Source organism: Stegostoma tigrinum, chromosome 22, assembly GCF_030684315.1.
Source record: "Stegostoma tigrinum isolate sSteTig4 chromosome 22, sSteTig4.hap1, whole genome shotgun sequence".
Taxonomy (NCBI): domain Eukaryota; kingdom Metazoa; phylum Chordata; class Chondrichthyes; order Orectolobiformes; family Stegostomatidae; genus Stegostoma; species Stegostoma tigrinum.
In genome coordinates, this window is record NC_081375.1 from 43,665,463 (window position 1) to 43,690,118 (window position 24,656).

Here is a 24,656-nt window from a genome sequence, read left to right on the forward strand (position 1 = left end):
CCAGTGTGGAAGGAGGTCGTTTGGCATATCGTAGCTCTTTGAAATAACTCCCCAGTTCGTCCCCCTCTGCTTGGCAATGACTTCAACCACTTATAAAATCTCTTTAATGGAGGGAGACTTTGAAGGCATCTGATTGGAGTATTAACGATCCCAGAATACAACTGAGCCTTATTAAGTTGTTAGTTCTGATGATCAAGAGCTTGATGAAAGAGGATTGTTTGAAAAAGTGCCTTAAAAGAGGAAATGTACAGAGGCTAAGAGGTGTAGGAAGTTAGCGAGTTTTGAGAGGATTTGTTGCTTGGGTTGAGGTTCTGGATGTGAGTTTGCTCGCTGAAGGTGTAGGAAGTCTCTTCTTGGGTTTGAAGCCGACACAATTAAATGTTTGGCAACTAGTAGTGGGCTGTTTAAAATCAAGAGTGGGCAAGCGGACATAATTAGACGAGTGCAGATGTCCTGAAGTATGGTTGGACTGGTGGAGATTACCAAAATAGCGATAGGCGTAGCCAAGTAACGATTTGTAAACAAAAATGAGAATTTAATAAAATTACTGTTAATAGTATCAGTCAGGTAGAAAGTACAGAGAATAGGAATTGGTTCAAGTTGAGACTCAGGCAGTGGAGTTTTAGACGACCTCAAGTGTTCAATGGACAAATGTGGGTCTCCATCAGGGAATGCATTGGAATTGTCAGGTCCAGAAGTGAAGTAGTTCCAGGTGAAGGTTTCACTGCTAATGAGCCGAGGTATACAAGATAATGAGAGGCATAGATAGAGTTGATAGCCAGAGACTATTTCCCAGGGCAGAAATGGCTAGCACGAGGGGTCATAGTTTGAAGCTGGTTGGTGGAAATGTCAGGGGATGTCAGAGGCAGGTTCTTTACGCAGAGAGTTGTGAGAGCATGGAATGCGTTGCCAGCAGCAGTTGTGGAAGCAAGGTCATTGGGGTCATTTAAGAGACTGCTGGACATGTATATGGTCACAGAAATTTGAGGGTGCATACATGAGGATCAATGGTCGGCACAACATTGTGGGCTGAAGGGCCTGTTCTGTGCTGTACTGTTCTATGTTCTATGTTCTATGTTCTATAATGCTAAATGATACATACAGTGTTGGACTTTAGTTGCAGTGAACCACAAAACAAATTAATTGCAACTGATTTAATCTGTTGCGCTACAAATTAACTCATCTTATTTTTAGGGGGAAAAAAAAATATGTTTATCATGAAAAACTGGTTATTGGGTTTATCTACATATTGCTGCATTTGTAGTTGAAAAAGGTCTGAGCTATCAGGCAGCATGCATGTAAGTGACCTTTACCGTAGCCAGGAGCAGCATGCTTAGCTACTTGCAATTCTCCCAATTGGGGAATCAAAGAAAAATTCGGGTTTTAATCTAAACTGCCTGTCGAGATAATGGCAAGATCTGGTGCAAATTCCTCGTTTTCCCTTACTCTACATTTATGTCAGTAAGAGTACTAACTGTTGGTTTGTAAAACCAGCAATTCGTCTAATTCCAAGCATTTTCTGCCCAGCGAGATAGGGTGAAATCATTCTCGTAAGATCACCAGATAACTGCAAATATTCTGCATCCTGACATTGTGCTGACATAACGCTGCAGTTTTCACAAATGATACAGATCATGTTTCTGCAAAAAGAGACACGAGCTTTAGGTTTTGCATTCATCAGGGTGGAATGGCAAGAACAACACTGTATTCATATGTTCAGTCATCATTAGTAGTTTCTTGTCTAATACAAAGGTTATGGAAGTCATAAAGATCACAATAACCTTCATCACACCATCACTGCCTGAGCCTAGCAACTCGCACAGTTGAGTTCACTTTTAACAGTACCACATACATCCAAACAGATGGTCTTGCTATGGATCATTTCAAGGTCCAGCTCCTACTAATATTTTCTTATCTTGAAAGAGAAAGGAATCTTTGATGGAATGACTGTTCGCATAAATTACATTAGCTGTGATTTTGTGATTGGACATTACTTACTGAAAAATCCAATGTGTGCCAAGAATGACATAAGTACCCAATTGAAGATTATTAGAGTTGCAATAGGACTCACTTACGTGTGCTGGGTGCCATATACATAACGACACACAGACCTTATTCCACATAAACAAGGAGGACATAAAGTAAATAAAAGCGTGGGGCATATTTCCCCGGGATTTTCCATATCGTGAAACTTGAGACAATCAGAGTCAATTCTTGCCAATAGATTAGCCCCATTTTCTCCTGCATTATAAATTTCTGTTTCCTTTCAACTCCTTTCAATCTGTCTGCATAAGTGTACGACAAGAAAATTTAGTAGGATGTCTCTTTTTTCAGCAACATTCAAATTCTAAGCTAGCACATACCTAATTGTACAGATCTATTTCTGTTCGCTTTTGAGTACAACATTAAATACATCTTGTATCACAAATTAAGCTGGAAACATTAGTAATAATGAAAGCAGAGGAGAAGACTGAATATTTCTGTTTTGACACGTATCAGTTCTGAATAACTTTTGCAGTAGCTCAAAGTAAATGGATGCCATCCTTATTTCGGTATCACAAAACAGATATGACAAAAGTGTATCCTCCATTTAAGGAACAGGAGCAGTAAAAGGAATTGCATCTTGAATGACTTGCCTCCCCTTACTTGATCCTAAAGGCTGAAGTATAAGTCCGCGTGATCTGTTCCTAGCCATACATCCAAACAGTTGCAAGGATATTACACACCTGTAATATAACCCAGTGACCTTCTTTGGCTGCCAGGTCAAGAGCTTGTTCAGCTACCACCTCCTGGCCTTGACCAAGTGAGACATTGTGGAAGTTTTTATTATCGAATGTCCATCCCAGCTTTTTACCTGTGGGTGAAGAACAGCTGTTAGTGCACAGAGTGCAGAATACACCATCCATTGCTGATACGATCTATTTCTCTTCAATAAAAAAAAAATTGAGACAGCATTTATAGTCAGACAGGATTAAATACAATATATTGGGTTTTCCAACCTTTTAATATGAAACCATGTGCATAAAAAAACCAATATATTTTATTCAATTTTGAATCAACTTTTGTTTATATTGAACACACTGCATTGACAGGCAATTTAATCTTCAAACTGCCATTAGCCAAATCACATTGATAAACTTGATTTCAGAGAATTAAATTGATCTTTGAAATTCATTGTTTCCTCCGTGAAACCAGAAACTTATTCTCAAGTCAGAGCTCTTGTTCTTTGACCCAAAATAATACTATCCGTTAAGTGGAAATATTGGTTGATCTGCAACTCTAACGTTGGGTTCTGCACTCTTAAGTCATGATCTTCTTCAGTTTTTTTGAAGTCAAAGTACAGCAAATCAACTCTTTAATTAAATTAACAATACTGGCATCTGCATCCACAATAAGTAATATTGGGTAAATGTTGAGGTGAAATTGAAGCACAGCACTCCTAACCAGTTCAACAATAATTTGCACATTTCCTTCGGAAATGTAGAACATATTCTTTCTGGAAGCAGCCACACTGTGCAGACTTATATAAATTGTTTTGACAGCAATTGACATAGCTTCAGTGAATAATGATCTTTACCAAGGCTAAACCAAAATTTATATCTGATTTGCGAATTGGTCCGCTCTAAGTTATAACCACACAACAAAACACCTAACCCTTTGATATGCAGCATTAATTTGAGAAAATATAGTGTGCAATATTTTCAGATGCTTCCAATTTGTCACTTACTGATTACAAGTGAGAAATATGGTGCTTTATCTTCAGTTTATACACTTGGTCCCTTTACTTAGATATTAAATTCTGTTGCTCAATATTACAAATACTGTCTGAAAGATTCATTTTGCCAATAAGGAACATTTGGTCCATTTAGGAGTCAGCAATAAAAAAGCATGTGAAATATTACCATGTCTTTCTACATCCTTGAGTGGATCGACACCAGGAGAAAGGATAAAAAACATTGGTATGGCAGGCCCAGACTCTTCAAAGGAAGTTGAAAAATCCAGTGACCTCCCCGCAATATACTTGGTGCCCAACTTTTCTTCAACAAAATCTCTGAGAGAAGGAAGACATATTTTGTATTAATTGCATTACGATGCTAAATGTCTGCTTTATATATCAGGATTCAAATGCAGATTAACACACCATTAAAGCTATTAATCCATATGTGCGAAGGGAAGCAACTCTGAATAAGTATTTCAGGAGTGCGAGGATGAACCCGATGGGGCACTGCACATCCATCTCACTGTCAACTCAAGGATGGTGAAAGTGTGCTACGTGCAGCTCGGGTTTACCACAATTCCGAGGAGGGCACCTTCGCTTACAGCAATCAGGTTAGGAAAAGAACAATAATGATTTGAAAATGACAGACAGTGCAATACATCGCTAACTAAAAGACAGTCTTTGTTAATTGAGCATTTATGTTAAGATACACTGATGAGTGATTGTTTAATTAAGTACTTAGAGCACTAATAAAGATAAACTGCTGAGTTAATAGGTAACAAGCAGATATATCTTATACTGCATTCTGCGAATTAATCTTTTATCATGAAGTATCAGTAAAGTTATCGATATCAAATTTCATACCTGGCTATCTGATTTTGGATTGATACAAGGTGCAGGATAATTTTGCTTTCCCTCATCTGATCACTGCTAACTTTTATGAGAACATGTAATTTTCTTATCAAAATCTGCTACCAATTTGGGAGGAAGAGAAGCAGAATAAAGCTGCAATTGACCCTTGCCCTCTATCAGATACTGTGTACAGTTTATTCCACTGGTATTTTGAGAGAGTCCTCCTCTGAGATAATGTTTAGTATCTACCATCTGCCACTGTCCTCCCTCAGGTTTATGGAAAATACATGCAAAATGTGAGAATTATCACTGACTACTGTGATGTATCATACACAAGCCAATTTTCAGTCCAGAATGAAAGAACTCTGCATCAAACAATGACGTGAGGTTTTTGTTTGTTGGTTTCTATTTAGCCCCTCGCAACCTCTAGTAGATTGACCAGAAAAGCAACTGGGATTGTGACCTCCTAGTCAGCAATGGTGGCTGTGGATTAGATGCTCAGTTACTAAGGTCTTAAGGTCCCCATAAACGTACATGACCGTTTTCCTGATTGCATGACCTCGTCCAAAGCACTCAGAAGTCCAATCCCTGACCCCAACAGAACTTTATGTACTGGCGAGTGCCTTAACTCTTTTCTTGAGACTATATCCCTGTTGCTTGAACAGGTCAACCAACTCTCGTATCAAACTCACACTAAATGTGAAGCATTAAAACGGGGTTACAGCAGAAAGGGCAAAAACAGAAGGTGCTTGGAAAAGCTCAGCAGGTCTGGCAGTATCTGCGAAGCAAAACATCAGAGTTAATGTTTCGGGTTTGGTGAACCTTCCTCCAAGGTTCTTTCAGGTTTGACAGCAAAAAGAAACTTTTAAGCAGTGTGATAGGATGATTGGCCCTATTTATAACTCTTAACGAAGCGAGCAAAAGACGAGCTCCAGGTAACAGCTGGGTCGTAACGGACTTTTTCCTGCAGGTGAGTGTGGGGGTCAAATTTCCTTTTTATTTACTCACTCACGGGCTGAGGCATTGTTGGTTAGACTAGCATTTGTTGCCTATTCCTAATTGCAGTTAAGTGTCAATCACTTTGCTGAGAGTTTGGAATCACGTGGCCAGATCAAGTAAACATGGTCGTTACATTCACAAAAGGATATAAGTGAGTCAAATTCAATTTCAAATTGGGTCTGCGGTCACATGTAGGCCATAAACAGGTCAGGATGGCAGTTTCCTTCCCCAAAGGACATCAGTGAACCAGATGGATTTTATCTGACAGCGGTAACCTGGTCATCATTAGGCACTTAACTGCAGACTTTTATTGCATTCAAATTCCATCATCTACCATGGTGGTATTTTGAACCCAGGTCCCCAGAACATTGCCTGAGTCTTTGAGCCCAGCGTTAGTACGCTTGGACTGTCATTTCCCCAATACTGTATTGGTGGAGATAGAAGTCCCCTCCTCTATCTGCAATTTTGACAATGCTTACAGGACTCTACTCTCCCACCAAACGACTATTATGCTCATTAGCCTTCTTTGAATTTTTAAAAATGTCTTACTTTTAAGCTTCCAGGAGCTTTTAAATTATTTAAACTAATTTAGTCTGAAAATTTAGGTGCAGTCAGTTTGAAACTCTGAAGAATAGGAAGATACATTCTTTTCAGAAAGTGCAAAATTACACCAAAGCTCCAAAGTGTGCAATTCTGACTATAGTAAAGGTAAGTCATGGTGCAGAGGTCAGGGATGAACCCTTTTTCCGAAGAGGGCACTTTAGAAAATGTGCAGCTGAAGACAGTTGAAAACAATTGATCAAAAGGGAATTTCCAGCACTACTTGAGGGCCAAAAGGTGCAGCAAATTAACATGTTTCCAAATCTCTGATTGGATCCCTGATGAGATTCCTTTCTATCCACAAGAAATTCCACTTCTGCCCACCCGAATATACAGCTTCATCTCCTCCCTCCCAGCTCCTGGTCCAGGCTGTAGCTTGCTGCATTGGCTTGACCCACCCAGTAGCTGAGTTGAACATTTAAAACTGACCCTGCCATAAAATTTGGAACCTCATACTCCAGGTTTCTGGACCACTAAAATGATCCCTACCCCCACCTTTTATTTCCTGCACTTTTGCCTCTTCCAAGGAGAGAGAGAACATAACAACAAGTTTAATAATAGGATGAAACTGGAATGAACTGAACAGGAAAGGGCCTACTTAGAAGAGTTTTATAAGACACAATGTAACTATGACTCTGCTGGCATCAGACAAAGAACAAAGAATGTAGAATTTGCAAGGTTAGCTCTGATTAATAAAACAAATAGATGTCGCTCTTACCGAACTGCGTAGGTCATTCGGTCGGGGCGCAAGGCCCTCATCATGCACAGTTGCTGTAATGTTGTTTTGTTCTTCCACTCTTGTGGAAACTTTTCTTTTTCTGGACATTCAGACTCAACAAATTTCTTCCAACGTTTGGCAGAACCTTCAATATCACGGTCAAGGTTTCGAAACTCGTCCATAGTTGACAGTGCCTAAATAGAAAGGTTTAGTTGTTATTTTTAGTTTGAGTTATTAACATTTCTCGCAGTTACATTCATCTCGACATCCAAATTTGTCATCCAACATATTATTCTACCTATTCTAGGCCCCCTAAGAGTCAACCACATTGTGATCCTGTCCAGGTAAGGACGGCAGTTTCCTTCCCTAAAAGGACATTAATGAGCCAGATGAGCATTTTCAACGATTGACAATGGATTCATCATTGCACTCTGAATTACAGTGTTTTTTTAAAATTGAATTCAAATTCCACCAGCTACAATAGTGAGATTCAAACCCAGGTCCCCATGGTTTTCTGGATTAACAGTCCACCAATTACACCATTAGGCAGTTCTGAGGAAGGGTCACTGGACACGAAACGTTAACTCTTTTCTCTCCTTTACAGATGCGGCCAGACCTGCTGAGCTTTTCCAGCAACTTTGTTTTTATTCCGGATTTACAGCATCTGCAGTTCTTTTGGTTCTTAACCATTAGGCTATTGCCTCCTCGTAACAGCACTGAAATACAAAGTGTAATGGCTATCCCTCAGGTGTCCTCCCACCTGCAATGTATGATCTTATTATTCAATTACACATTGAAAAAACGGCATTCAGCAGCACTGTAATAAACAATTACAATAGCATTTCTGCCGAGATATCTGCAGTGGGTCTAACCAACTCTGAGATAAAACTTGGAAAGAAATTGTTTACATGTTGGCGTGAAAACAAAGCTAAAGGTAATGAGTATAATGAATACCTGCTGTGTACTAAACCTCAGAATACAGGTGCATAGACAAGTCACTGAAATGTTGTACCATAATAAAAGGTCTCTCATTGCTTCCTTTTATCATTTCTTTTCTGCCAGTGTTTTTTATTCCCTCTGCATCTTGCTTCTAAAGTTATAGACTGCCTGTCAGATACACAGATTGAGTGCTCCTTGTTTTCAGATATTTTGAGTCACTAGTCACTCTTTCTGCTTGAATCTGAATAGCATGTTCCAGCAGTTCATTTCAGCAGCGGAATATCATTGACTTAACTGGATAGGGACAGGCAAGTATACAGTATCAAAGGGAGCATTGCAGAGCATTTGGGAGCAGAGGCTTTCATTATCACAGAGTCACAGAAGAGGGCCTTCAGCCCATCAGCGACGCAATGACCAAACGCAGCTAATCCCACTTGCCAGCACTTGGCCCATATCTTAATTGTTGTGACATTTCAATGTTCATCCAAGTATTTCTTATTTTAAAGGAATGAGGTTTCATGCTTTAACTACCTTCCCAGAGCATTCCAGATACCCACTATACTCTGAGGGTAAAATCTTTTCCTCTAAACCACCTGCCACTCATCATTACTAACCCTTTAATGAAGGAGAACAGCTGCTTTCTATCCAACCTCTATCTGCCCCTTATAATCTTACACACCTCAATCAGGGCCCCCCATCAAATTTCTCTGCTCTAAGGAAAACAACCTGAGGAGATCCAGCCTCTCTTTCATGTTGTCCAAGTCATGCAACATCTTAATGAATATCTTTGCACCCATTCTAGTACAATTATATCCTTTCTATATTGAGGCAGCCAGAATACACACAGTATTCCAGCTACGGCCCAAAGTTTTGTAGAACTCCAACATAACTTCCCTGCACTTATAATCTTTGCTGCCACTGATGAGGCAAGTGTTCTATATGCATTAACTACACTATTAATCTGCCCTGACACTTTCAGGGATCTGTCAAAAGCATTTTTCTGAAGAAGGGTCTAGGCCCGAAACGTCAGCCTTCCTGCTCCTCTGCTGCTGCTTGCCTTGCTGTGTTCATCCAGATCTACATCTTGTTATCCCTATATAAGATCCCTCTGAGCTCAATGTCCTGTTGTTCTTTGATTACTCCTTTGTCTTTTGAAATGCGTCATCTCACACTTTTCAGGGTGAAATTCAAACTGCTACTGATCTGCCCACCTGACCAACTTGTTTATATCTTTCCAAAACCTATGACCTTCTTGGTCACTGTTAACTACCTGGCCAGTCTTTGTGTCATACACAAACTTACTTATCATTGTGCCACCCCAACCTCTCACTCTCTCACACACGCACACACCCCTAAATTGTTTACATGTATAACAAACAATAAGAGACCCAGCACCAATCCCTGTGGTACACCTCTGGATATCGCCTCCAGTCAACCAAACCACTCTCTACCACCACTCTCCGTCTCCCACTATTCAGCCAATTTTCTTTCCCTCGAGCCAAGTCACCCAGAATCACATGTTCTTTTATTTTCTGTATTAGTCTTCCTTGTAGAATCTTGTCAAAGGCTTTGCTTAAATCTGTATAAATGCCATTAACTTCATTAACCTCATCTACACACCTAATCACCTCCCTGAAAAATGCAAATAAATTTGTTGGGCACGACCTCTGACAAATCCATGCTGAATACCCGTGATTCAACCTCACTTCTGCAAGTGGAGATTAATTCTCTCCTTCAATAGTTTCTCCAACAGTTTATGAAAGGGAAAATTCTCAATACTGTCATCACCTTTGATATAAGAGCAATACTGCCTGTAATGCTTGGATAGATGCCACCAATCTTTCACATTGGTATTAATCAAATTACTTATGCTAAATGGGGAAGGATGTCCATACAGCATTGTTGCCAGAAGTGAAGCTCAATCTCATTAAGGAGCAAACATTTATTACATAGTACTTATTGTCAAGTCATATTACAGCTAACATACATGTAGTCCACTATGAGACATCAAGGTCAACTTAAAAGTAAGTTCATATTTATGCTACTGCAGCATTTCAGTACATCCGTTACTACATTGGAGATACAAACACAAAGAGCTGGAGGAATTTGGCAGCATCTTAGCAGTGAGGAACAGAATTAACTTTTCAAGTTCAGTGATTCACCTTCAGAACAGAATATACAGATCATTCTTAAACACCAGTTACTTTTTCCCCAAGAAGTCTGTTATATCCTTTACATGAAGCTTGTGTTGTGATGTTGGTTAACCATTTGATTTAATGTTTAATTCAATACTTCTGATCTGCTTTTACCTCGTAGGGTACTGTTGAGGCCAAATTCACCACATTTGTGTCATCCAGATCAATGAATCGGTACTTACCAGGTATCAATACGAGGTTTCCTCTTGTTCCAGGGCTCAAATAATTACCCTTTCAACCAATTTAACTACTAGCCAACAGCCAGCCTGCTTTACTTAATGTAATTAATGTTAGCTACTTAGTGTCACTTATGGGTGGAGATGCCAATCTTTCAAAAGGATGTAAGTTTGCATTCCATGTACTGATGAAGATGAACTGCTGGTCATTAAATACGTAGGCAGCCTCAACAAATGCATAGTTTGAGTTCTGACGAAATATATCACCTCCATAACGGCAAACCATTTTGTACACTGGAAATCTAAATCTGGCTAAGAAAATGCTGGAGAAACTCGGCAGGTCTGAAAGCATTTGTGGAGGGAAGAAGAGTTAATGTTTCGAGTCTGGTATGATTCTTCAGAAGAGAAGTGACTTCTGAAGAAGAGTCATACCAGGCTCAAAAGACTAAGTCTGTTTCTCTCTCCACATGTGTTGCCAGACTTGCTGAGTTTCTCCAGCATTTTCTACGTTGACATCATATGTATATTGGCTTGACTTAACTATCAGCCATTGTCACCACAGCATCGCATCTGGGCAAAGAAGGTTTTTTTTAAAAGATAAGTTCACCATCTGTGTACTAGTGCCAGAATGCAAGCTGCCTGCATGCTTTTCGAAAAGCCCACATACTTCCTACACGCTTTTTTTTTTATTCAGTTGTGGGATGGGGCATTGCTGGCTAGTCAGGATTTCTTGCCCATCCCTAGTTGCCAATGAGAAGGTGGTGGTGAGCTGCTTTCTTGAACTACTGCAGTCCATGTGCTGTAGGTTGACCCACAATGCTCTTAGGGGTGGAATTCCACAATTTTGACTCAGCAACAGTGAAGGAATGGTGATATATTTCCAAGTCAGGATGGTGTGTGGCTTGGAGCAGAGTTTGAAGGTGGTAGTGTTCCCATGTATCTACTGCTCCTCTCTTTCTAAATGGAGTGTTAATGGGTTTGGAATGAGGTACTGCCTGAGGACTGTTAGTGAATTTCTGCAGTGCATCTTGTAGCTCGTATACACTGCTGTTACTTAGCATTGGTGGTAGAGCGAGTGGGTACCTGAGGATGTGGTACCAATTGATCTGGCCGCTTTGTCTTGGATCAGCGTCAAGCTTCTTGACTATAGTTGGAGCTGCACTCATCCAGGTAATTGGAGAGCATTCCATTACACTCTCAACTTATGCACTGTGGACAGGCTTTTGGTGGTTAGGGGGTGAGTTACCAGCCACAGTGGTTCTCATCTCTGCCCTGCTCTTGTAGCCATGTGTGTTCATGGGTAGAGTCCAGTTCAATTTCTGGTAAACATTAATCCCCTCAGGATGTTGATGGTAACACAACCGAATGTTGAGGGGCAGTGGTTAAATTGTCTGTTGATAGATATAGTCATTGCCTGGCATTTGAGTGATATCAATGTTACTTGCTACATGTCATCCCAAGCCTGGATATTGTCCAGATCTTGTCACAATTGAACATGGACTACTTCACTATCTGAGGAGTTACAAATGGTGCTGAACATTGTGCAATCATCAGCAAACATTTCCACTTCTTACCTTATGATGGTGGGAAGGTCATTGATGAAGTAGCTGACAATGGTTGGGCCTGGGAGATTACTCTAAGGAACTTCTGCAGAGATGTCCAAAACAGCACTACATAGTTACTATCTTTATCACTTTTGCAAAGAATTTCCAAGCTGTCTTTCCACGAGGATTAATTGCACTTGCAATGTGCACAACCCCTACAAGGCAATGCTAGTAAAGCACTGAGGAAGGGAAGTCTTTCCAAATTCCCCATTATTAGAGGTCAGGTGCCATGATAGTGCCATTATAGCTGAAGAACCCAACAGTGAGCCTCACACTGACTTTGGAGTTGTCTAAAGGCAGACTCAAGACCACTAACCAGGAACAACAGGAATTTGGAGATCTGCAGTTGTGCACTCCATGCTTTCTGGTATATAGCCATGTCAGGTGGCAGACTTATGCCAAATGAACTGTCAGGCATTAATAAAAAGGGAGCACATCAGATTTGGTCTCAGCCAAGCCTGAAGAGAGAATCTCAAATTTCTGCGCCTGCAGAAAGTGAGGCCAGGAAAACCAGCTCATCATTTTTCTTTGCCCTGCTTGCAAAAGTTGTAAAGATGGTATCTTTAAGAGGTTGAGTAGGTTAGGATTATTTACATTGGAAAGACTGAGATTGAGGGGGGTACCTGATTGAGGTCTACATTATCATGAGGTATAGACCGGATGGATAGCAAGAAGCTTTTTTCCAGAGTGGGGGACTCAATTACTAGGAGTCACAATTCCAAGGTGAGAAGGGAAATGTTTAAGGGAGATATGCATGGAAAGTTCTTTACGCAGAGGGTGGTGGGTGCCTGGAACGTGTTGCCTGTGGAGGTGGTAGAGGCGGGCAATGATAGCATCATTTAAAGATGTATCTCGACAGATACATGAGTGGGCACGGAGCAGAGGGATATAGATCCTTGGAAAATAGGCGACAGGTTTAGATAGAGGATCTGGATCGGCGCAGGCTTGGAGGGCCAAAGGGCCTGCTTGTGTGCTGTTGTTTTCTTTGTTCTTTGATTGGGAAAACCACACATAAAATATCAGGCCAGCATTTTTAGTAAAAAAAAATGCATAAACGTTTCAAAGATTTGGGTGAAACACAAATAGGTCAAATTTGTTTTCTAGTTGCTCTGTCATCAGTTTCCCAAAAGCAGCTTTTCACTCTGTGACTCATTACTGATTGAAAGTGTGAGGCTGCTGTATTTTCATAATGGAAAAAAAATTTAAAAGGCCACAGATGAAACAGGTGCAATGCATGTATGTGTTCTGTCTCCAGAAAACAGAAGCCTGTATGTGAATACTGCAAATGTTTTATTGATCAGCCTATGCGACCAGGAGGGTGCAGGTTGATCAAATCTTCCAGTCATCAAGAAGTCCACACAATCACATAAAAATGTACAGTAAGTAATAGAAATGTAATGCAGAGAGTTTACATATCACTGTTATATTTTACTTACATTGTAAATCACTTAAATAATAATACAACTTTGCCTTGAGTAAAACTTACGCACAAGAACTTTTGCACTCACACCCCAGTTGGACATTGTGCAGATCATGATAATGATAAACTTCCAGTATTTCAGGTACATAAATTTGGCAGTTTATCGATAGTACCAGTTCACAAAGTGCTGGTTAAAACAAAGTTTGCTGTGTATGTAACTCGCAGTATATGCAAATATGCCAAAGTACAGGCCCAACTGACAATCCTAACTTGGTCATCAGGGCTAATCAGAATTATCCGGCAAATATTGAACAACTGCAGAATCACATCTAATGTTGGACACTGTGTTGAAATGTTTGCAAATGGGTACAGTTTGGTGCAAACAGCCAAAGGGACATCCTGTTTGATATAATCTGTCAGTTTTCGGACATATGGCTGACATCATACTGGCACTGAAATTCATATGCCACATTACTCATTTGTGCAATTGAACATCTTTTTGGCTTGACGTCATCATCCTGTGAGTGGCAACAGCATAGGTGTCGTGTAGTAATAATATCAAACATCTAACTTCTCCTGGTGCTCAAACCTTTGAGATAAACTCTTCCAGGGGACTATGAAGTAGACTGAGACGTTTTCAGGACCAGGAATGGCTACCTTCAGGCCTTTCATGAATTTGTGCAATATATGAGAAATGATCTGTTCAGGGTAGCTATTATCCCACAGGGTGGTTTTGATGTGTCCTATTTCAATGGTTGCACAAATGGCTTGGCCCTACACATGAAATTGTGTGAGTCTCAAAGTGCACCCTGTCTCAGTGAGGATGACTTCATGGAAGACAGGTCTGTAGAAACCCCTGGCTGATTTCGCAAGCAAGATATCCATCTTCGGTCCGCCTCCCTATTTATTCCAGTTCCCTCTCCCCATCCCCCTCTCTGATGAAGGGTCTAGGCCCGAAACGTCAGCTTTTGTGCTCCTGAGATGCTGCTTGGCCTGCTGTGTTCATCCAGCCTCACATTTTATTATTCAGGAAAGTAAACTCGTCTGACTGGTCCATTTCAAACATGAAGTTGAGAACAAGATGGAGCTAATTAAGGCAAGTATCTTTGGATTCAAATACAGTGAACATGCCATTTATATATTAGAAAAATGCAAGGGGTAAGAGGTTGAGTGCCATTTCATTGAAGACAGGTTTCCCATGGAATCTCTCAAAGATATTTGCAACAGCCAAGCACAGTGGGGATTGAATGGCATCACCATTCATTTGGGTGCACAAGGTGTCAGTGAAGCTGAACCCACCTACATGCGTTGCTGAGTTCTTAAGCAGAATGAATACTGATTCACTGTTGGTCGGTCTGGGTCACATGACATTATACTGCAGCGCAGATATTGAAGGCTTCCTTGAGTGGTACGTTGGTGAGTAGACTTGCAATTCAAATGAATGTATGGACACTGCACTGTTTTCAAAATGCAAATCCTGCATTGCTTTCACAAATTTAAAGGACTCTTTCATCATGTAAGGAAAAAGTATGCTCAACCCTGATTGCAGTAAGTTACCCATTTAGCCATTTTATGTTATGTACAACAGGTCATCAACAGATAGAGTATAAAGGTGAAAAGACTCGACAAAACATCTCTTTTTATTCAAATCTTGATCTGTTGCAAACCTAAATGCTTTGTTATTTGGTGCATATCTGCACTTGAAGGTAAAAGGCAAAATAATTCAGCTGCACTTCATTAGGGAATCCAATGTCATTGTAAACTCTGTATGACTACACGAGAAAAGTATAATGAGAAAGGCAGAATTGAATGCGGGAGAGCAAATGAATGTACTTCTCTGATGTATGTGGTTGAAATGGAAGATGGGGTTTTGAATTCATTATTTCAAAGCCAATTAATCAAATCAACAGTTTATGTAATATTGACTATGGCTGATAGATTTCTTTTTGTTACTCTGTGTTCCTATGATGATTTACCTTAGCATGGCAAAAATGTGCTTCCCATTAATTCTAATCCTCAGGGAAATTTGGAAAAATCAATGTACATTTACAACGAGAAGAACGATTACCTTGCACTAACCTCTAAAATAAAGACTGGTCATCAACTAATATTGAAAACATCAAAATATAATTGCTGCAATGCAGCCTAAACATCTCAATTTTATTTTACTCCGAATGTTTGGATATTTAGAAAGCAGGAATAGAAATATTCAGCAGAGTCCTACGTGGTCCAACTTAAAAAAAAACTTAATTTTTGAGGACTTTTAACTCCAGCAAATGCTTGCTCAATTGCATTTAGCAATGGTACAGGGTTCTCCAGAAACATTGTGGCTACAATTGCTTTTCCATCATGTTAACATATCATCAAGGATTATGTTGGTGACCATTTGATGCACTTATTTCTGAACAACTATTCATGCCCAGTCTAACAATGGGTGTAAATTGTACACGAATAGTGGCTGCTTATTTGCAAGAGATGGGAATTATTTGGACTCTCACTTGAGCACCCGATAAATAGCCTAACTTGGGGTTGAAATGCAATACCGCGTGGAGCAACACAGCGGGTAAGAGAGCATCAAAGGAGCAGGGAAGTCGATGTTTCACATTTACGCCCTTCGACAGGGCTCAAACTGACCTGCTGTGTTCCACACAGTATTGACTGTGACTCCAGCTTCCACAGTTCTGGCTATCTCCTAGTGGTTGGATTGTAGTTGGTGGGTATCAGAGGGAAACGCTTAATAAATGAATAATCTACAATCTAAATAAATACAAGGTTGATTCCATTCCTAAACTTCACCAACTAGCCTTATAATTTAGACCAATGGGGCATTAAGATGAGAATGAGTGCTATTGTTACAGTTGTTCTTGATGCCTGGCAATGAATGTCATTTGTACATTATTCTCGAATCTTGAAGTAACTAAAATAAAAGAGATTTCTACGAGAATCATTTATAAATTATAGATGTAACAGTGGATGAAAAGTTGACTACTTGAAAAATAAATCCATGGATCGTCCAGGCTTTTGTGCTGGGTGGTATAATCATGAGAATATACAAACTTGCTGTCAGCAGCATGTCAGAGGCACTCAGCAGGTCTGACAGCACCCTCAGAACTGAAAATGATTTCTGAAGAACAGCCATACAAAACTTGAAATGTTGACTGTTTCTTTCTCCACCGATGCTGCCAGACCTGCTGAGTTTTTTCAGCATTCTCTGTGCTTGCTTCATAATTCCAACATCCACAGTATTTAGGGTTTTTTTGTGTTGAGGAAAAGTACCGTGGATTTTGTCTTACCTTGCATTCCATCAGCCTCCAACCAAATTTGAAGCGAAGAAGGAAGGAAGAACATGACAAAGCCCAACAGAAATATGCAACAGTGCACAAGGTATGCAGAAAAGGAGGGCCCGGGGAATCTGGCGTGTCCTACTTAGCCAATGAATTTATAAATGATTTTACTGTCAGCTGTATTTTACAGTGAAAAATACAGTGAAAAGCTTTCATATGTTATCAAAACATGGTGCGATTTTGATAGTTTAAGAGTGAAAAATGAAAAGATATAGCTTTAAGAGAAGCCCATCTTATGTTCGAGTTCTGGGCCACTCAGAACCACCAATGTCTTGCCTCCTTCTCTGTCAGACCCAACCCTCAGATGACATTCTTCACCACTGGGCTGATTCACCTCGGCCACCACCTGTACCAGACTACCAACATCAGAGTGTCTCTCCCCGGCTCACCTCGTAATGTTATTATGATGCCCTTCTGCTGTAAGACCCAACCAGCAATAAAGTCACGATAATAAAATGTGAGGCTGGATGAACACAGCAGGCCCAGCAGCATCTCAGGAGCACAAAAGCTGACGTTTCGGGCCTAGACCCTTCATCAGAGGGTCACCATCAGCAATAAAGTCACCATCTTTTGCAACTGGGCCTACCTCGCACATGTTACATCAAAATTGAGCACTTGCTATTGTTCAAATCAGGTTGGTCCACATGCTAGATGGCCTCTTTGGGAATTGACCATTCTGACTGGCAAGATATTTGGCCAGTGAATATTTGATGACTGAAAGCATTGTCTCCAATATTTAGCACAGTCTGCAACCCCTCTCCAAGAAAATCATGGCATGTATTAAGATACTCCTGGTCATTCGTGAGATGGAAAGAATGGTAGAGCTTCTCCCATCTCTATCCATAGCTCCAGACTACACCATGCACAATAATGTGAAAGTTGCCGGAGCAATTCAGACTCCATGAGTGAACTGTGATACACTGCATGCACCAGAATCCTGCTCTGCTACTACCACAGGGATGAAATTTTAGCATAAGACCATAAGACATAGGAGTGGAAGTAAGGCCATTCGGCCCATCAAGTCCACCCCGCTATTTAAATCATGGCTGATGGGCATTTCAACTCCACTTCCCTGCACTCTCCCCGTAGCCATTGATTCCTTGTGAGATCAAGAATTTGTCGGTCTCTGCCCTGAAGGCATCTAACGTCCCAGCCTCCACTGCACTCCGTGGCAATGAATTCCACAAACCCACCACTCTCTGGCTGAAGAAATGTCGTCTCATTTCTATTTTAAATTTACCCCCTCTAATTTTAAGGCTGTGCCCATGGGTCCTAGTCTCCCCGCCTAACGGAAACAACTTCCCAGCGTCCACCCCTTCTAAACCATACATTATCTTGTAAGTTTCTATTAGATCTCCCCTCAACCTTCTAAACTCTAATGAGTACAATCCCAGGATCCTTAGCCGTTCATCATACGTTAAACCTACCATTCCAGGGATCATCCGCGTGAATCTCCATTGGACACGCACCAGCGCCAGTATGTCCTTCCTGAGGTGTGGGGCCCAAAATTGGACACAGTATTCTAAACGGGGCCTAACTAGAGCTTTATAAAGTCTCAGAAGCACGTCGCTGCTTTTATATTCCAACTGTCTTGAGATATACGACAACATTACGTTTGCTTTCTTAATCACGGATTCTACCTGTAAGTTAACTTTTAGAGAATCCTGGGCCAACACTCCCAGATCCTTTTGTACTACTGGTTTACGAATTTTCTCACCGTTTAGAAAATAGTCCATGCCTGTATTCTTTTTTCCAAAGTGCAAAACTTCACATTTGCTCACATTGAATTTCATCAGCCATTTCCTGGACCACTCTCCTAAACTTTCTAAATCTTTCTGCAGCTTCCCCACCTCCTCAGGACTACCTGCCTGTCCACCTACCTTCGTATCATCAGCAGCATAACAAAAGCAGTGAAATATGACATGTCAATGAGCCATTAAAATGGTGCTGGAAAAAGAGATCATGGCATATCACATCACACCACACCATGAAACTCTTACTATGCCTTTAGCTTTCCGTAATCTCTCCACTTAATTAGCATCTTATAGGGATCACGCCTTATGTTATGATCAGATTAAAAATGATCCCAGGAATCTACATCTGGCAGAGCTGAATCAGTCCTCTTTCATTACTTTTACCTCATAGTTTCACTAGGATTGCTGCTGAGGGAAGAAAACTCCCTGAGCACCAACCGTTTATTTTCCAAATTAGTATTATCTTTCATGCACAGTAAACTCCATTGAGTGTTAAAAACTATCAAAAACATTTCAATTAATTTAATTTACAGTCATTTACATTGCCTGCTGCTGCAGAAGCATGGTCTGAATGCGGAATTAAAGCAAGATGTTGAAAAAACCGATTTCTTTATTGTTTTTATCATTTTTATCTTCTTCAGGGATTATCACAGCTACTACTGATAATAGGAGTGCGAAGCATTTCAAAATATAACATGCTTGAACAGATTCATTATTGAAGAGTAAATTATCCAAGCTAAGTTACCCCAATCATTTAACTCATGCCCCCAATGAGTTTTAAATTTGGGCAAAAGGGCAATGGCCGAACATAAGAGTTTTCCTGCCTGACAATGAACACAGCGTTAAATATCTGAGCTTCCCTCAGGGCATCATCACCGAAGTCTGCTAGCTGAACCCCCTTGTGGTGCAGTGGCAGCATCCTTATCCTCGGACAGGGAGGTCCAGGCTCAAGTCCCATCTGTTCCAGAGGTGTGTAATAACATCTCTGAACAGGTTGATGAAGATAAATAGTTTGCAACATCAGAACGGGGAAAGGATTATGCCGAGGAGCTTTTACTCATTTGGATCCTTGTAGGCTGGAACTTATGATATCTGCAACATCTCACAGGCTGTTGACCACTGTTATATTAGGAAAACCACTGATATTCTCCACTGAAAGAGCATTAACTGCATTTAATTCTCATTTGCCATAGGCATGCAGCCGAACCAAGTGTGCAACTTTACTAGCAGTACAGGTTTATCCAATGAAGCACGGTGCTGCTAACATGCATGCATTGTTTTTGGGCGCAGTGCAGGTTCAGTTTCCGTCTCTATCACAGCCGAAAGAGATTTGACTCCCTCAGTAGGAGCACGTGGAGTGAAGCCCATAGCTCAGTAAACAATATCTGGGCAGCAGTCGCTATCCCTTTACTGTGCAGAGTACTCTGCTACGCCAGCTATATTTATGTGCAATCCAAAGGACGGTTACTGGGTGACAACTGACCACATGGGCAAATGCCTACTGCCTAGCTTGTGCATAGTGACTCTCGTGCTGCCACACAAAAAGTGATAGAGTAAACCACTGGTGTGCTGAAACAATTAGTCAAAATAAAGCTCATCAGAGTTCATGGGGTTGTGGCCATGCCACTGTTAGATGCGAGGGAAATGGATAATTATATTTTTTCTATCCTTTGGAAAATGGGGATTAAAGTGGAGAGAACCATATATTGCTATATGGTTTGGTTTTTACATTTTTAAAATTGTGTATGTTAAGAAGGGGAGGCATGGGGCAGAATTTTCCCATTGTTAAGTGTAAGTATTTTGTAGAATAAGAGCATCACACCATGGTGTGCAAGTTTTCTCACATGATCTTCTGCATTTTGCCTGGTTAATTATATGTGGGGGGCCTTTGGAGGCCTTCTTGCGGAATCACAGACCACAAGAGAGTAAGCAGTTCCCACCGCCAAGGCTTGCAGCATTCAGGCACCAGGCACCACACATCACTTTTAGACACTGCAAAACAGCAACTCCCACTCTCAATGTGCTGCTGGACCATAATGACACACACAGGAAAGCTCACACCAAAGTCTGTGGACAGGGACCGCGAGGGACATCTTGGAGGTTAGAATGGGGTAACAGGAGAGCTGACCTTTATCAGGAGAGCATGCCAGCAGACATAGACAGCCTGAACTTCGACAGTAACCCGGGTCAGTGTCGCGCCCCGACAGAAACCCGGGTCAGTGCGGTGCCCCAAGGCAATATAGGAAGGAGGTCAATGATCTTCCACATTCTGCAGGGGGATATGGGTCAGCATTTCATTTATGCTACATCACACACACGGCCAGCACTCGTTCTAACTCTGCCACTGCACATTCATCTCCAACAGGTTCACGAACCACAACTCTCACCATTGGGTGTAACATATCGACTCAATGGCTTTCACCCACCCCATACTCCTAAAATACTCATCCTTCCTTGCCTCTGCCTACATACTCACTGGTGACACCTCATCAATACTCATGCTCTCCATCACCACACTCAACTGTTCCCTCTGTCTCATTACAGGAACAAATTAGCCCTGGCTCCAGACCGGTATCTCCACAGCATTCCGACTGACTTCCCAGTAATTCCTGGGCTGGTCCCACTTGACCTGCAGGACAGCCCATTGCCTTGTGTTCTGTTCAGACCAAATAGCTAATCTACATAGGCGTGCCCCCAGACTGGAATCAAACAAACTCATTGACTCTCACTGACTGGGTTGGCACACCTTGATAGGCCTAGTGCCCATCATACCACTGAAAGCTTGCTTCCCTTTGATATACAGCCAAGGATATTTGCTTGCAGCACACGTTGTATGTTTGCCACATAGGCAGCTGGCTCCTGCTGCAGGTGCGATGTCAATGTAGCCTAGTCCCATACAGAGGTATGTCCAACACTTTGATTGTTCAGTTCTCCTTGCTGTCACAAGCTGCCTGATTTTCCATCTGTAGTAAAAAAAGCATTGCAAGCTGCAGAGGTTGACACTTCTATGTAAACAGAAGACAAGTGAGCACTAAGAAATCAAGCTAAGAGCCATCCTGAGCAAATGCATGCTTGTATGCATTTCAGCATGTTAAGTGAACTGAAAGAAACATGCAGACTCTCGACGTCTCTGAGCTGCAGAGTACTAAAGGGCTGGTGTAGTGTACAAATTGGTTCAAGAACAAACATCATGATGTTGTTTGCTGATGCTGACTGGTGTAGATGAATGGTCAAGAAGAATGGTGCCCATGTGGCATGCAGCAACGTTGTGCTGAAGACACAGATGTATGGTGTCCGGGGCAAGGAACTGTAAAGCTGCAGTGCCGGTACTCACTCTGATAAACATTTCAGAACTTTGTGCTGTCTGGTTTCTCAGAGGGAGAGATGAGGATTGAGACCGCCAAACAGATATCATGAGTTGAAATATAAATGAGATAACACAGTGTGGAGCTGGAAGACCACAGAAGGCCAGGCATCACCAGAGAAGTAGCAAAGTTAATGTTTCGGGTCGGCACCCTTCTTCAGAAGGGAAACTCTCCTCCTCCTCTGGTGCTGCCTGGCCTGTGGTTCCTCCAGCTCTATACTGTGCTGTATCATAGAATCCCTACAGTGTGGAAGCAGGCCCTTTGGCCCAACAAGTCCACACCGACCGGCAGAGCACCCACCCAAATCCATCCCCTATAACCCACGCACTGCATCTGCAGTTCTTACTATCTCTGAAATATAAATGACATGCAACTGCAGGGAAATAAGGTAGTTTCTGCTACAATAACAAAATTTTAAAGTCATCACCTAACAATTAAGAGGAAAATTGGAACAATTCTTCTCAATGTTGAAATTCAGATTTCTTTTTTGTTCTTTCTGTACTTTGCTAACTTTCCCATCATTGCTCATGCCACACTAGGAAGGAAAAATTTTGTGCAGGAGTTTAAGTTCCATTTTTGAATCGTCCCACAGATGGTGGTGGGGTGTCTGAGATTTTTTGATACATAGAGTTTTCATGAGTGTTTACATACCTTGAACAGAATGAGGAGAACTGTTCAGTGCATTAGGAACAGGATAGAAGAGAGTAAAAAAGGACTGGTACCAAGAAACAATGTGTTCTATCACATTGAGAGAAAGACAGACTATCCAAAAGGTCAGGTAGTGTGCGCAGGTTGAATCACATTGAAAAGTCTTCAAAAAGTCAGGTTGGGGAAGATGTTTTGTTTGGCTTAGCAAATAAAAAAACTTCAAAATGAAAAACAGCCAGCGATGAGCTAAGTCACTAAGTAGCCATTGTGACAAAATCTCAATGTATAGCTTACTCAGGGCACTTGGTAAGATTGGATGCTGAATATTAGTGAGGTGACTCATAGTATTTTTAGGTGTTCAATACATTATAGTCCCCCTTAATTGACAACTCACCATTACCTGGCATGAAACTCAGATTGTCCCTCAGCAAATGTATAGAAGTTGCACTGATTGCTCCTAATATCAAGATGGGTCTCGCCAGACTTCCTACTGGATTCTGCGACTAATCCTTCAATGGCCCATGTTGACGCCTGCACCCCACCCTACAGATTGCCAAGGAAACAGGCAGCATCTGGAGGTGAAAAGAGCAGCTTGGGAGCCATTCAGGCCACTGCTGTAATCCTTCAGAGGATGTAAATGCAAAAGGTTTGTAATTAACCCAATTCGATCTGGATGTGGACCTGCAGAAGCAGGTTATAAATCAAAACCCCATACAGTGAAAAATGGGTCTGGTTTTTCTCAAATGAAAAAATCAATTCGTTGGAATTAAAGAAAACAGCCCTACTCCAGGGATCAGTTGGTTTCAAAATACTTTTTTTACCCAATATTGGTGTGGGCCTCAATCCACATTATGTTATGAAGATCATAACTCATTACAGAGGAGTCAATAAGAATAACATGCTCCTGAGGAGAAATATCCAATTTAATCTGGGAAGTAGTGAAATACTTAATATCTAAAATGATCCAAACCTAGCGCACATGAAAAATCTCCTACTTTCTTTTAATCAATGCCACCAGAATGAATTGCCACAGTCACTTCAAATCTAAAATAAAAAGCCACAAATTGCAGTTAACAGGCATTTCTAGTCATTTTATGTGGGTGAGCAAGTTTATATCCATCGGAGTCTTAAATTTCAATTTACCGAGCATCAAGTGTTTTTGGCAGCATGTTCCAGTTATAAGCTGGATTTTGCATTTTATTGCTTTTATTGTTAAGTGTTCTGTTTCTAATCATTTTAGTGGAACCTTATTGAATACCTCCTGAAAATTTATATAGGCTTGTTCTACGGGACTCTCCTGTACACTATCCCAGGGTTCACCAACAAAGTCAAGTAAGTTATATAGACATGACCTTCACTTTACAAATCCTAAATAATTCTCTTCGATTAGCCTCTCTGAAGTGTTCAGCTACTGAATCTGTGGTGATACATTCCCACAACCTCTCCATAAACTGACATAAAACAGACAGGACTACAGTTACTAGGTGGATATATTCCAATCTGTGGAATCAAATTACATTAGCAATTTTCAAAGCAAATAGCAAAATTCCTGAATGAAGGAAGATTTATAGAGTCATTGGGAAATGCTGGCTAATTTTTCCAATGCCTAGATGGAAATAGTCAGGTCTTGGAGGTTTGTCTATCTCAGGTCTCATGAACTTATCTATTTCCACTTTCTGATTACATTAAATCTACTTTTCAAACATTCCTGGAATGTAGCCAACATTGGCTAGGTCAATCTTAACTCTCCATCCTTAACTGCTCTTGGGAAAGTCGGTGTGAGCTGCTTTCTTGAACAACTGCATTCTTTTGAACGTAAGTACACACATAGTGCTATTAGGAAAAGATTTCTAGGATTTCCACCGAACAAGACTGAAGGAACTGCAATACAGTTCCAAGTCGGGATGGTACTGGCTTGGAAGGGAAAATGCAGATAGTGGTCTTCCTATGCATCTGTTGCCCTCGTACTTTTAAATAACATAGGTAGTGGGCATGGAAGGTGCTGTTGAAGGAACCTTGCTGAGTCGCTGCACTATAGTTGCTTGCAGATGGTACAGATCGTGTGTCGGTGGCAGAAGGATTGAATGTTGAAATTGGTGGACGAGATGCCAATAAAGTCGGGTGCTTTATCCAATACCATGTTGAGCTTTTTGGGTGTTGTTCAGCAGCATTCATGCAGGCAGGTGGACAGTATTCCATCATACTCCTAATTTATGTCTTGTAGATGGCACGTACGCTTTGGGGAGTCAGGAAGTGAGTTACTTGTGACAAAATTCCCAATGTCTGTTCTGCTCTTATAGCCACCGTATTTACATGGCTAGTCC

General features: G+C 41.1%; 1 protein-coding gene across 3 annotated transcripts in view; it reads right to left on the minus strand.

The window, feature by feature from the left end:
• Nucleotides 1-24,656, minus strand: part of LOC125463674 (dynein axonemal heavy chain 9-like) — a 453,254-nt gene that overhangs the window by 79,640 nt on the left and 348,958 nt on the right. For all 3 annotated transcript variants that reach the window (XM_059653804.1, XM_059653803.1, XM_059653805.1), the window contains 3 exons: nt 6,888-7,081; nt 3,903-4,051; nt 2,727-2,854 (listed from right to left, as the gene is read on the minus strand). In XM_059653804.1, coding sequence (XP_059509787.1) covers nt 2,727-2,854; nt 3,903-4,051; nt 6,888-7,081 — 471 coding nt within the window. The remainder of the gene's footprint in view (nt 1-2,726; nt 2,855-3,902; nt 4,052-6,887; nt 7,082-24,656) is intronic.